This window comes from Jaculus jaculus, chromosome 16 (genome assembly GCF_020740685.1).
Source record: "Jaculus jaculus isolate mJacJac1 chromosome 16, mJacJac1.mat.Y.cur, whole genome shotgun sequence".
Classification (NCBI taxonomy): Eukaryota; Metazoa; Chordata; class Mammalia; order Rodentia; family Dipodidae; genus Jaculus; species Jaculus jaculus.
Genome location: NC_059117.1, coordinates 11,696,786 through 11,711,544, shown reverse-complemented (window position 1 = coordinate 11,711,544; position 14,759 = coordinate 11,696,786). Strand labels below are relative to the sequence as shown.

The 14,759-nt window shown below is 42.6% G+C and overlaps 1 protein-coding gene across 1 annotated transcript; it reads right to left on the bottom strand.

Annotated features, from left to right (window-relative positions):
• Positions 1-462: 462 nt before the first annotated feature.
• On the bottom strand, positions 463-14,389 carry Sun3 (Sad1 and UNC84 domain containing 3). Its single transcript, XM_004652929.2, has 7 exons — positions 14,349-14,389; positions 11,668-11,839; positions 10,634-10,718; positions 6,565-6,680; positions 5,045-5,212; positions 2,452-2,544; positions 463-582 (listed from the first exon to the last, which is right to left on the bottom strand). Exons 1-7 carry the CDS (start codon positions 14,375-14,377, stop codon positions 463-465), a joined length of 783 nt encoding a protein of 260 aa, XP_004652986.2. The 5' UTR covers positions 14,378-14,389.
• Positions 14,390-14,759: the final 370 nt, after the last annotated feature.

The following is a 14,759-nucleotide window of genomic DNA, read 5'->3' as shown; positions in this document are numbered from 1 at the left end:
CATCCAATTATCTGTAGTCATGGCCAGAATGGCTCACTGGTTTTTTCTGTAATTTAAATGTTATCTGTCTCGAGCAGTGTTAGTAAAAGGGTACAGTGGTTATCATACTTGACATAGAGAATGACTAAGTGAAGGTAAAGAGCTAGTGTGAGGATTATTGAGTCAGACCATCTTATTCCAAATAGAAAATTGTCTCTTAATGTTCTAATAGTATAACTCATCAAACAGTATAACACATTAGATAATATAATGTATAACACATTAAACTTGCACAAGGATGTTGAACTTAATCCATATTTTTATTAGCAAAATTCATTCACTTTTTACTGAGTAGTAGGAAAAACTTTGAGGTTTCCTTCCCACTCATAACTTTTGATTCTTTGGGACACAATCCAGTGTAAGGGAACAAACATCCTTAAACATTCTGGCCATGTGGTCACCACCTTTTTTGCACCAGCTCCTCTAGGTGTGATCACTGGGGATGCCGTGGACCCTGAATCGGTATAAGCAAGTATACTCTGGATGTCCCCAGTTGCTAAGAATGTCAAGTTTCACACATAATAAAGATTCAGAAACTTCATGCTGCAAAAAAAAAAGGGGGGGGGAAGAGAGAGAAAGAAAACAAATTAATGCTTACATGAAAATAGGATGGGGATTAATTGGGAAGAAGAGTTTTAGTGGGAGGGTGGTGGGATAAGGAAGGGGTAATTGGGAGAATAAGATCAAAATAAAATATATATATATGTATGAAAGTACTGAAAGTATAAAAAAGAGAAAAAGAAACAATGTCTTATAAAGAAGTTCCATTTCATAGAATCTTGATGAAAACTTTTATTTCCTTTGCAGTGGAAATATTTTCACATACTGGTCTAATGGATGAGAAAATGAGCTACTCAGGAGACATGAACAGACAAATTAGGGGGAGGAAGATAAAGGAAGTCGAAGGACCTAAGTGTTTTTCACCTCTGCAGTATCTCTTCCTCCTTGTAGTTCTTGATGCTGTGCCAGGGAGGGGAGAGTATTTTCCTACATGAAAACCAAACCCATGATACCAGCCACATATGTGGTATATGCCTGTAATCCCAGTGCTTCGGAAGCCAAGGCAAGAGAATCACTAGTTTGAGCCCACCCTGGACTACATAGGCAAGACTATCTCACACACAAAAAAAAAGAAAGATAAAAAACCACCTCAAACCCCAGTAGTTTAGGGATATGCGTATCAGACATGGAAGTCAATAAATACATTCAATGCTAAGTTACAGTCATCACTTAGTGATGGGCTCCAGAAACTCTAGCTGATATCAGTCCACTGATGCTTAAATCCCTTGTACAAAATGGACATTTGCATTGAACCTATGATGTCTTATAATACAACGTAAATGCTATCTAAGGAGTTGCTATGTTGTGTTGTCTAGTGCACAGGGACATGATGGAAAGTCTTACATGTCCAGTGTAGCACAAGCATGGGCTGGTTGGATCTGGGGTGTGACTCAGCAGGCATGAATAGCTAGCTACTTGTGTGTTGTTTGAAGCTTAGATTTGTTTCGGCATTGGCCAGGCAATATCTTCAGCACTCATTCTTGCATGTTAACTTTCTTTTTTGCATATTAATGGAGATATATTTCACATACCTTAGTGTGTTTTAGAGAGTTTATTCATTAATAGTTGGCATTTTCCCCCATTGAGGTAGAAAGAGAAGCGTTACTTATATTATCTATAGCATTCAGTATTATCTGAGTTCCTCTCTGCCTCAGTCTCCTTATATGGCACCATCAACCCCAGATCCTATGCTAAAGGAAGACTGGGTAGTGACCATCAGACTTAATAACCTCCAGGAAATAAGATACTTGTGAAAAGAGTTGATGGGCTGCGGATGTTGCTCCCTGGTAGGTTGCTCAGATAGCATGTGCTGGGTGCACTGTTAAAAAAAGAAAAAAGACCAAGATGGCCTGGAGAGATGGCTTAGTGGCTAAGGCCCTTGCCTGGGAAGCCTAAGCCCCAGGATTGATTCCCCAGTATCCACATAAACCAGATGCACAGGGTGGCACAGGCATCTGCAGTTCATTTGCAGTGGCTAGAGGCCCTGACACACCCATTCTTTCTATCTGCTTCCTTCTCTCTCTCTCTCAAATAAATAAACAAAATATTTTAAAAAGACCAAGAAAATAAAGATATAGGAAAAATGATGCTTATGGGGACGAGAGAGAAAATTAGAAAAGACTTTTGCAATTGCCCATCTTTTACAATGATGTGATATTAAATTATATATTAATTTTGTGTATCAAAATCTATGTCAGCACTATAAACAAAGACTTGAGGTTGTGATCAGCCTTGTTCAGTTTTGGCTTATTTAATAATTATTTCCATAAACTACTTCATATGCAGCAGTACCAGCAAATCTTTCTCTAATGGAGCCAAGCATCTCTTATCATTTCCCAGGCTGCTTATTACCTGTAGTTGAAATGTTTGAACAGTTGTTTCGGTTCTGTTATATGTAAACTGACCAAGGAACACTTCTTCTCCATCACACTTTCTCAGAACGCCCTACAATGAAAGCAACAGTTATGGAGGCTGCAATGAATGGATGCTCAGTTGAAATAAATGAATGCAGCTGTTTAGTAATGATTCATTAAAAACTGCATGTGCCCACCGGGGGCAGAGACTATGCTACATACTTGAAGGGCCTTGGCCTTGGGGAATAATGAGGCCATGATAGCCATAGGGCTGACTAGATAGATATGTAGATAGGTAGGTCGATAGTTGATCAAAATATAGTAGAGAAGATGACAGACAAAGAACAAATCAAAAATACACTAGAGGGAAAAGATGATTAGATTTACAGGGAATCTTATACACTTCTCCTTGTATTTTTTTTTTTTTTTTTTTTTTACCTTCCATCCTCCTCAAATTGAAGATTTCTGAGAGAAGAGTACATTTTTTAAATTAATTTATTTTGTATTGCTAAAGGTTATTGTTGAAGGCTGGGGATATAGCTCAGGCAGACTATTTGTCTAGCAGGTGCAGAGTCCTGAGTTTAACATCCACCACCATATTAAAACTGTCTTAAAAGGAGAAGCCCAGTGTGGTGATGCATGCCTGTAAAGCCAGCTCTTGGGAGGAAGAGGCAAGTAGATCATCACAGCCTGATCTACAAAGCAAGGAAGTTCTAAGCCACTCAGGCCTACATAATTAATCCCTATCCAAAAAAACCAACCAACTAAACAAACAAACAAACAAAAAAACCCCAAAAAACTAAAAAGGAAAAACAATTATTAAGTTATGGCAATATAAAAATTATGTTAATACAAAACAAAGAGTTCATTTATCATCTTATAAAAAATTAAATGCTATTTCATTAAAATAATTGGGTATATTATAATTTTATAATATACTCATAATTACATATATATTTATGTATTACATGATCTATATACAGATACAGATTCAAGTCTAATATAATGCCTTTAGTATGTGAGTACAGAGCTAATTTTATTTCTACTTCCTTTGTGACTACTTCTTTTTAATTAATTTTAATTGTGTGTGGGGGATACCTTCTTTGAGGCAGGGTATCCTGCTCCTGCAAATAAACTGTGACACTGCTAAGAAAAGTCACCCAAAAGCTTTGGATTCCCCTGGTCCACCTCTATTGTTAAAGGCATGTTGAGCTCACAAATGCATGTGCCACTGTGCATCTGGCTTTACATAGGTGCTGGGGAACTGAACCTGGTCTGGAAGGTTTGCAAGTGAGTGCTTTTAACAGCTAAGTCATCGCTCCAGCTTTTCCTTTTTTTCTTTAAAAAAAAGTTAAAGTTAAGAGTTTCATTGTTTTTTTTTTTGTTTGTTTGTTTGTTTACTTTTTTTTTGAGGTAGGGTTTCACTCTAGTCCAGGTCACAGTGCAGTCACAGTGCAGTCTCAGGGTGGCCTCGAACTCACAGTGATCTTTCTACCTCCACCTCCTGAGTGTTGGGATTAAAGGTGTGGGCCACCATGCCTGGCTTCATTATGGCATTATATATATATATATATATTTCTTTTTCATTTATAATAAACTTTATTTTCAGTGCTATTTCATTTAACATAATTCCATAGAAAGTCTGTGCCCTCAGAAGAGCAAAGAAACATATCTAGATCTCACTGTGTTGTTTCACACTGTTTCTGAGCAAGGCTGTTAGGGCCCCCAATGTTGAGAGCTACCATTTTACCCCTTATGATTTTATCCACTGGTACAGACACGTGACATGTCATCATACAGGAGTCAAAGTGCATGAGGTGACATTAGCTCAGCTTAGAGACTCACCGTAACAACTCACTTATTCCACCACTTGTGCCATTGTGATTTTCTAAAATTTATTTACACTTGCTGTCAGACTACGTAAATGTGCTGGGCTGCTTTTCTCATACATTGCACGTAGTGGGACTTGGGAGACGTTCAAAACTTCCTGAGTCTGGTCTGGGAAGTGATTACTGTGGATGAGGTGTCTTTACAAAGCAACTCCCAAGTTTGCCAACCTTCAGCAGCCTGCACCAGTGATTCAACCCACAGGCATACATTTGCCAGAGTTGTAGAGGCATAGCCCCATATTGCCAGGAGAGATCTCAGATGTAGCTAGGAAAACCCACACATTCCTGGCATCCTGAAACAGCTAGGCACCTAGGCCCACTAAGCTCCAGAGCAGATGTTCAGCAGCCCAGGATGGCTACTGCCTGCTTTGGCGAGCCAGTGATCCCAACAGAAGCCAAGCAGCCCAACAGCCAAGGCCAATGCGACGTGAAGGCACAAGTGAGGCAGCGTCTTGCTGCCTTGTTCTGCCAGGCTTCCCAGACCTGCCCTGGAGGCTATTTCCCAAAGGCTGCATGTATGAGGCCCTAGGTTCAATCCTCAACAGCCCTCAAAGAGGAGAGAGAGATAGAGAGAAAGTGAAGGAGGGGAGAAAAAGAGAAAAGGAAAGGATATGTGTGTATGTATGGTTTGGAGAGAGAGAGACTCCTAATTCCCAGCCTGTCACCACCCACTCTGAATAACATATTTAGACAACATCTCACATAGACAGAAAACTCCTTGGGTGCACTGGAGGTGTTTCCCGAGGGCGACACCTTTTCTGAGATGTGCTCCATGGTGACTGCGGTTGGTTGGATCTTCCTGGCAAGCTTGATTAGAACATGACCCTGAGCACCTGCAAAGGCCCAGCACTTTCCAGGATGAACATCTGGCTGAAACGAAAACACCGAATTAATTCTCGGGGCACATAAACATATCTCCACGACACGAGGCCAGCTGGAGCTCTCGAGTTTACAGCACGGAGGCGTTCCGCAGCGGGCTCGCTGTCACTGCTCCGGTGAGGCGGAGCGCTCTTCGGCGGCTGGGGGCTATGGTGGGGATGCTGACGGCGAAGGCACAGGGAGGTGGCGATGGTGCTCACCTGGAGGTGAGCGTGGTGGGGAGTGGAAGCTATGGAGTACAGTGGCAGTGACAGTCAGCAGGACGATAACAGTGTTGGATGATGATGGGAGTGGTGTTTCTGATGGTACCAAAGAACAAACGAGATCTTTCATTTCCTAGATGATAAACTACAGCCTGGCAAGAGATTGTAGGCTTACCCCTGACAGCACTTCCGAATTTGCCAACTTCAGAGGTGTGGATTGGAATTAAAAATTGCTTTGTGGTATGTTGGTATGCACTGCCTTGGAAATAGAATTTAAAGGTTAAATGGAAATGTTATTTTGTTATAATTTGACTTACTAAGAATATGTACTCTGCACTAGCAAGCACATTCAACAAATGTTTGCTGACACAACGTGGCCTTGATATTCATGACCTCCCAGTGGCTGACAGTACTTACAAGGCCTGTATAATAGGGGAAAAAAATGATGGCATCAAAATAGAAGAGACTTCTTGGAAAGAAGGGATTCAGTAGAAGGGGAATTTGAGTGAGGAAGACAGCGTGGTAGGAGGGGATTTTGGTCATGGTATGTTGTTTATATTTATAGACATTGTCAATGGAAAAGTTAACAAAAGAAAAAAATTACTAAATGATTGAAGTTTTCAGTGGATAAGAGAGGCCACAAAAATAGCTGAAATGAAAGATAGAAAATTATGTGTTCCGAGAAGCAAATAGCCTGTTTGCTGATCTTTAAAAACATTAATCAGGGCTGGAGAGATGGCTTAACAGTTAAGCACTTACCTGTGAAGCCTAAGGACCCTGGTTCAAGGCTCGATTCCCCAGGACCCACGTTAGGCAGATGCACAAGGGGTGCATGTGTCTGGAGTTTGTTTGCAGTGGCTGGAGGCCCTGGTGCACCCATTCTCTCTATCTGCCCCTTTCTCTCTCTGTTACTCTCAAATAAATAAATAAATAAATGTTTAAAAAAAACATTAATCATAGTTTACTGATTAAAAAATAAATAATTCATGCAATGTAATAATCATAGAAAATAAATGTAAGGGATTTAAGGTTCTGTAGTAAGTTTTGATGCTCTTGCCTCCATTTTAAGCATTAACATTTTTGTGATGAATAATAAAATATCCTAAAATGGAAATGGGTTATTCCTAATTTCATTCTTACCTGAAGAATAATGTCTGGAGGCATCTCATAATTTAGGAACACTATTCCATGCCAATACAGTTTTGCCTTATTATTCCTGTAACTTTCTGAGGTCTTTGCTTCAATGATGGAGGCTCCTAAAATAATAAAATATTTTTAAATAAAAACACAGTGCTGGAGAGATGGTTTAGTGGTTAGGACGCTTCGCTGTGAAGCCTAAGGACCCAGGTCTGACTCCCCAGTACCAATGTAAGCCAGATGTACATGGTTGTGCATGCATCTGGAGTTCGTTTGCAGTGGCTAGAGGCCCTGGCATGCCCATTCTCTCTCTCTAATAAATAAAATATTTAAGAAATTATTTTTAAATAAAAGAACACATAATTCAAAACATATCATTAGGATTTTCATGACAGCCCTGGACTGCTGTCACTGGGAGCATCATAAACCAGGGAGCATGCAGACTCAGGAATCAGTGGGAGCCACATGAAAGTTTACATCTCCACTGAAAATTCTGTCATTTTCAAAAGACTCTTTCCATTGTTTTTTTCTTTCTTTCTTTTTTTGTGAAATGGTGGCTCACTAGGTAATCCAGGCTGGCCTTGAATTTGTAGCAATCCTCCTTCCTCAGCTGTCTAACTTGCTGTGGTGACAACGGAGTGCCACCATATTAGCTGAGTCGTATTTGTTTGATGGAGCTTCACAAACTGTCTACAACTGACTTACGATAAAAAGTGCCTTCGTGGGAGATGAGAAGATGGTTCAATAGGCGAAGTGCTTGTCTGCGCAAGGACCCGAGTTTGGATCCTAGTGCCAGTGTACAATGCTGGGCAAGTTGGCACATGCGTGCAATCCTTGCGCTGGAGAAGACAAGACAGGGAGTCCCTGAGGCCCAGTGGCTAGCTGGTCTAGCTAAACTGGAGAACTCTGGGATCAGTGAGAAACCCTGCCTCAATGAACAAGGTGGAGAGCAACTGCAAAGACAGCCAGCATTGACCTCTGGCTGCTGTGTGCACATGTGTATGTGCATGCTCAGACACGTGTACTTGCATGCAGCGTGTCTTCACACATCTAAGCACACATGCACACAAATGCAGAGAAACCATAACATCATAAATGTCCCTCAAGTTATATTCTTTTGTAAATTTTTAAGTAAATTTTTTATTTATTTGCAAGTTGAGAGACACAGAGAAAGAGACAGAGAGTATGCGTGTAAGTATTGGCACATCTGGGCCTCTAGCCACCGCAGACAAACTCCAGAAGCATGTTCCATCTTGTGCATCTGGCTTACATGGGTACTGGAGAATCAAACCTGGGCACTTATGCTTTGCAGGCAAGCGCCTTAACCCCTAAGTCATCTTTCCAACCCAGGTTATGTTATTAATAGAAATTATGTAGATTCATCAAGCTTTTCTTGCAGGAACTTAATTTTGATCAAAGAAATGTAAAACACAGGCATCAAACATTATATCTTCAAGGTATTTCATTTTAGGAGGAAATGTATAGCATATTGAAATGATAAGTTGGTTGCAGAATGCTGCTCTAATCTTTGTAAAAAAAATTTTTTTTTCACTTTTTATTTATCTATTCGAGAGCGGCAGACACAGAGAGAAAGGCAGAGAGAGAATGGGCGCCCCAGGGCCTCCAGCCACTGCAAATGAACTCCAGATGTGTGCGCCTCCTTGTGCATCTGGCTAACGTGGGTTCTGGGGAATTGAGCCTCGAACTGGGGTCCTTAGGCTTCACAGGCAAGTGCTTAACCGCTAAGTCATCTCTCCAGCCCAACTGCTGTAATCTTAATAATATTGAACCCTTTAATCCATGGACATGGTGCATTTGTCCATCTATGTAATTCCTTTATATTTCTTTTTTCTTCATTGTCTTTCAGTTTTAGCACACAGATCTGCATTTTCCTAGACATGTACCCAAGTATTTTATATTTCTATGATTATAAATATTATATTTATTAAGTTCTTGCTAATAGAAAGAATATAGATATCATCGATCACTTGGAACTGTAAAGCACACATTCTAGTAGCCATTTTTGCTTTTTTCTATGTAAGCAATCATGTAATCTATGAATGGAAATAATTTTTTTTCCTCTTCGAATCTGCTTGCTTCTTTCCTCCTCCTTCTCTCTCTCCTCTCCCTCTCCAGTGTTCTGTGGTTAGGACTCCTGTTGCAAAACTGACTAGGAACAGTGAGCGTTAAGCACTCTACTTTGTTTCTAATCTTAACAGGAAACCATTCAGTCTTTCATAAATACCAACGACGTTTTCTCCCGGTAAGCGAGGACTTAGGACAACCTGCGCTGGGTCGGGCAGCTGCGTGCCCCGGGGGCCAGACGCCCCTTTGTGGCTAAACACGTGGAGCCCGAAGTCAGGCCGGTCCCCACGGATCGGAAACGAAGGCAACGGGCATCTGCCCACACACGTGCCCCAACAAAGGGTCTGCGTGCTTTAAGTACCCCTTGAATTATGGTTTGACACCTTCCCCCCTTTTGGGTTTTCTAGAGTATCATGGGAGGAAATACCCTAAAAGGAAGGTCCCGCCCACTATGGTTTTGGGAAGGAAAAAGGGCCACCTTTCCCCAAGAATATGTTCGTGAGCACTTCTGGGCCATCCACAGCAGAACTCCCTGCTTGACCCCACAGCGCCCTTCCTCTGGGGCGCTCACCCCAGTCTCTCCGAGGAGCGCCTGCTTTGCTCTGCTCAATAAGCTTCTGCTGAAACCCTGCCTTACAAAGAATTCCTAACTTGCAAAGTGGGAGTCGTGGCTGTCCGTGCCCGGTCCTCCCCGGGCGCCCGCGTGGCTGTCCGCGCCCGGTCCTCCCCGAGCGCCCGCGTGGCTGTCAGTGCCCGGTCCTCCCCGAGCGCCCGCGTGGCTGTCCGCGCCCGGTCCTCCCCGAGCGCCCGCGTGGCTGTCCGCGCCCGGTCCTCCCCGAGCGCCCGCGTGGCTGTCAGTCCTCGGTCCTCCCCGAGCGCCCGCGTGGCTGTCCGCGCCCGGTCCTCCCCGAGCGCCCGCGTGGCTGTCCGCGCCCGGTCCTCCCCGAGCGCCCGCTCCCACTCACTGGCGCCTGAAGTGACCGAGCTCTGTGTTCTCGCTTAAGAACATGTTCAGTTATCATTGATCACATTGGAGCAAATTTCTTTTTATTTGGTTAAGAGTCTTTATCATATATGGATTGGAATTTTAAAAATGATTTTAGTGGAGTTACCTTGATTATCCAATGACCGGATTTTAAAATGTGGTGATGCAGCGAAGTGCACTGACGGATTTTCAAGGGATAAACATGTCGGTATTCCCAGGAGAAATCCCATTTAGTCATGTAGTATTGTTATTATGGATTCCTGAATTCAACTTAAAAAGGGTGTGTTGAACCATTTAAGGATAGATTTTTTTGTTTTTATCTTATATATTTATGTGTTTATTTGTATTTTTATTGCAATGTAAGGACCAAACTCAGGTCCTTGTATATGGTGGGAAGAACTCTACCTCTGAGCTAGATCCCCAGCCCTCGTTTTCTTTGCAGAAGGGTTTTAAGCACACAACTTCTCTAATTAATGTATACTGTTCATTTCTTGAGTGACCTTTGACACTTTGAAATTAGTTCACTTCATCTAAATGGTCTCTCACGCTTTCCTTCCTCCCCCTTTCCTCCACTGTTCATAAACTAGTGTAGAGTTTATTAAGGTTAATGGTTCTTAAAAAGCTCTTAAGAATTCATTTTAATTTTGAAGATACTCAGAAGGTTTCTTTATAAACAGCCTTTAAACATTGGCGTTTAATACACTATTTTGTTGTGACTGAGTACTACATGTCACCACGTTTGTTGTGACTTCCCCTCTGCCCCCAGCACTTCCGCTTTCTTTCCTGGTCCTTTTGGTACCTGCTAATGAGCTGTGCACTGTGCATTAGGAACCAATCAGGGACAATCATTTCTAACATCTTTTTTGGGGGCTATATTTGTTAACTTTGTCCCTTCTCAAGTTGCCGTATAGGTAAATATCTTTTTCAAATAAAGAAGGTTACATTGTCTTGAAGCATTCTTTTAAAAAAACATGCTCATCATTGCATTTTTTTTATACTCACCGGCTGACTTCAGGGCATAATCCGCCATTTGTACCTGGTCCTCCCTCAACTTTTTAAGTACATAATGCACCAAGTTTGACATTTCCTAGAAAAAAAAAATGTAAGAATAGTTATATGCTAACAGTCTTTCCCAACTGCTTGAGTTTTGACCGTTCACTTCATTGACCTGGATAGAATCCCTTATCTACAATAACAGTTTGAACAGCTCCAGCTGCTGTCACTGCCCAAGCCTGGCCCGGCATCTGGAATGAGAGCACAGCATTCCCAGGGGAATGAAGAATGAAGGCTTGGACATGCTCAGGACCGTCCCCAGGGTCCTACAACCAGGTGGCAGTGGTCTCCCTTTGGAAGCCCTCCCCTCGGCCATACTGGCCTCCCAGTAAGGGGCGAGATGGCTTGGGTCAGGTGTCTTCTGTGTTCCTAGCATGTCCTTTGCAGACTGGACATTCTGTAGTTGTTTGGGAAGCAGGCTGCTTACCAAGGCTGATTGTTTACACCAGAAATTTTCATTCGCTTGAATAAATATTGGGTTTGGAGCACAGTCTTATTAAAAAAAGAAGCCAGCACCCCAAACAAGTGTAGCATCTTGAGTTGCCACCAACTTACACTTTGTCTCAGTGACAAGGACAAAATGGGGCTTGGAAGACAGTAGAAGGTCTGTGTCAGAGGTCTGTGCCTCTCAGACCAGACACGAGGAGGAGGAGTGTGGCAGGTCCCGGCGGGGTGACAAGCAGAGCGCAGCTCCTTGGTTTTCGTCACCGCTTGCCTAACTGGTGCCCGCCGGAGCAAAGGCATAGTTCCTGGACCCCACAGGAGAGCCCTGGGCTAGTCAAGCGTTAGTGGACATTCAGAGACTGCTCCCGTGCAGCAATGGTGAAGAAGGAGGCTCCAGGGCAGGCTCTAGACAGAGACAGCCAGCACCAGGCAGGGTTTCAGAAGCCTCAAGCCAGTGTCAGCTGGCACGGAGGGGATGGCATGAGCACCGAGGGCACCATGTTCGGACTGTCTGCCCACTTCACCCCATCCCGTCTTGCCTCATCCAGCACGTCGGGGCTGTGCTGGTCTTGCGTGGCATCTCTGTGGACAGGCCGACTGTTACTGTGCATGCCATCCTTCATGTCTCTCAGCAATGCCTTCAGAACATCTATTTGTTCAATTAAAACCAGAATTTCACGAAAATTGCTCTCCAAAGTCTGGCTTTCCTTCCTGTATACAGAGAAGCAAAACATGCAAGAGAAAACGTGACATTCCTGTCACTGGCTACAGTGCAGCAGCAGGAAACGGAGTTTTAGGTCGCAGAAGAATAAATTACCCAGGGAGAGGGGAGCGGGGGAAACCTGCCTGTCTGAACCACTACGTCTCACTCTGTAAGAGAAGCAAAGACGTTTAAGGAGACACGTTTTTGAGGGTGTTTTGGTGCTTTATCTGCATTGGGCATTCAGTCCTCCACTGGTGACCTCATACATGTGGATTTTAGACTCCAAATATGGTTTTTTTCAAGCAGAAATGCCTTGCATTTCAACTGCCATAGAGAGCAGTGGTTTTCAAACTGTGGCCCACAGCTCCACACAGATGCCCTCGGCATGTGCAGGGGCACAGGCAATGGGCACCCAACTGTTGTTGGATTTCCTGTCTGAGTGTACAAGATTGTCTTTCAAGAATGCATTCTGTGGGCTGGAGACATGGCTTAGTGATTAAGCACTTGCCTGTGAAGCCTAAGGACCCTGGTTCAAGGCTCCATTCCCCAGGACCCATGTTAGCCAGATGCACAAGGGGGCGCTCGTGTCTGGAGTTCATTTGCAGTGGCTGGAGGTCCTAGCGCACCCATTCTCTCTCTCTATGCCTTTCTCTCTGTGTCTGTCACTCTCAAATAAATAAAAATAAAAAATGAACAAAAATATTTTTAAAAAGACTGCATTCTGCCAGGCACAGTGGCCCATGCCTTTAATCCCAGCACTTGGAAGGCAAAGGTAGGAAGATCACTGAGAGTTCAAGGCCACCCTGACACTATATAATGAATAATTCCAGATCAGCCTGGGCTAGAGCGAGACCCTACCTTGTAAAAAAAAAAAAAAAAAAAAGCATTCTGGTACATTTCAAACTGTAAAACATCAAGTGAACAATACTTATTTCTTATGAGAGAGAGCAGTGGCACCCCAGGGCCTCCAACCATTGCAGTAAAACTCCAGATATGTGTGCCATCTTGTGCACATGTGTGACCTTGTGTGCTTGAGTCACCTTGCACATCTGCCTTACACGGGATCTAGAGAATAGAACATGGGTCTTTAGGCTTTGCAGGCAAGCGCCTTAACCACTAAGCCATCTCTCCAGCTCTCTCTCTTTCTTTTCGTTTTCAAGGTAGGGTCTCCCTCTAGCTCAGGCTGACCTGGAATTATTCACTATGCAGTCTCAGGGTGGCTGCACTCATGGTGATCCACCTTCCTCTGCCTTTTGAGTGCTGGAATTAGCACCACCACAGCCGGTTCCAGCTCTTGTTTTTATGAGAGACAGAGAAAGGAATAGTATTTCTTAATGTTAACAATATAATCACTACTTGTCTAATATTCCTTCAAATCTAAAGCAATAAATGTTTAAAATTGGTATAAGCATTTCAAAAAAGTAAAAACTTTGATCTTTTTATTCTATAGAATAAACAGGGACAGAATTTATCAATGTGTCTCAAAATACTCTCAAATCATTAGATGTATTGCAGAATGACTTTAAAGGCTTCATAATTCCCCATTACATGTATAGACTCTAATGCACTCAATTATTGGCCTATTATTCTCACTTAGACTATACTTTTATAACTACAAATAATATTGAAAGCATATCCAGTGTATATTTTCTTAAGGAATGATCCATAGAAGTAGAAATATATATATGTATATATTTAAAAAACCAGGTATGGTGCCTCTTGGGAGGCAGAGTTAGGAGGTAGGAGGATTTGTGAATTTGAGGCCAGCTCAGTACTACAAAGCAAGTTCCAGGTTAGCCTGGGATAGAATGAGCCCTTATCTCGAACTCCCCCCATGAAAAGAAGTGGAAATACATAAAACAGCCAAGATATTTCCTAAAGTAATAAAAATGCTGCTTTGATTTAAAGGCATGTTATTACTATAAAGAAAAAATTAGAACTATAGCAAAGTATAAGGAAGAAAATTCCCCAGATTTCATTCTTGAAATTGTCAACATTTACATTTGGTGACAACATGCCTATATTCTTTGTAAATACATGCAGATTTAAAAAACAAGGCATGTGGGAGAGAAAATAGAGAAAGGACTAAAGGGCCAGAAGTGGTCAATTTGTACATTAATATATTTAATTGGAAAGCAGCATGACTTCATTGAAATTTTCAGAAGATGAAAATAGCTCAAGGAAAAACTTCCCTTCCTAAGTTATACATATATATTGATTCTTAAAAAAAAAATTGAGTCAAGCTGTCAGTTTGTAGCCCAGGATGGCCTAGAACTCTCTATGTACCTCAGGCTAGCCTCAAACTGAGGATCTTCCTCCTGCAGCCTTCTGAGTGCTGGTATTATAGGAATGTACCACCATGCTCAGCTTATCTAGTATTTTAAATAAATCTACCTTTTATGGTAAGAGGAAAAAAATGCTCTTGATTTGCATGAAAAAGGCCTAATCTTATAGGTAAATGATTTTCACTGTTTGGAACTACACCAGTGAGTGCACACAGCAGACAACCTCACTCACTTTAAAAGCTCCAGTTGCTCCTTAGGCATACGAAGTCTGGCCTGGAGAGAACAAAAAGAGAGAGAAATGATTTTGAGCCTTGAATATTCAAGTTGACAGTCGACTTTCTTTTGAAGTCACACTTGGACCTTGAAATACACACACTGAAGTGCCCATGAACCTGTCAGGAGCAGGGACGTGTAATGGGAGCCGTAAGAGGCAGCCACTGTGTCCCACCATGCTGAGTGGGAGGGAGAAGGGGCCAAAATGTGGAGGAGCAGGACAAGGCTGGTGCCCAGGATGATTTGGACGAGCGCAGGTGACCAATGGTGACATCAGAGGGCCATGCTGAGCCCTTTGGTCTTGTTGCTGTAAACAAGCACGGCCTCCTCCTCCTGTTCTAAATAGGAAGGGGTATGATCAGCTATGGAA

Bases quoted from the DNA above. Each gene is read 5' to 3' on its own strand.
- Sun3 (XM_004652929.2), bottom strand. From the start codon at position 14,377: ATGCCTAAGGAGCAACTGGAGCTTTTAAA. The intron at 11,840-14,348 runs GTGAGTGAGGTT...CTCTGTATACAG, and splicing joins GAGCAACTGGAGCTTTTAAA to GAAGGAAAGCCAGACTTTGG. The intron at 583-2,451 runs GTAATAAGCAGC...TTTTTTTTGCAG, and splicing joins TTCAAACATTTCAACTACAG to CATGAAGTTTCTGAATCTTT.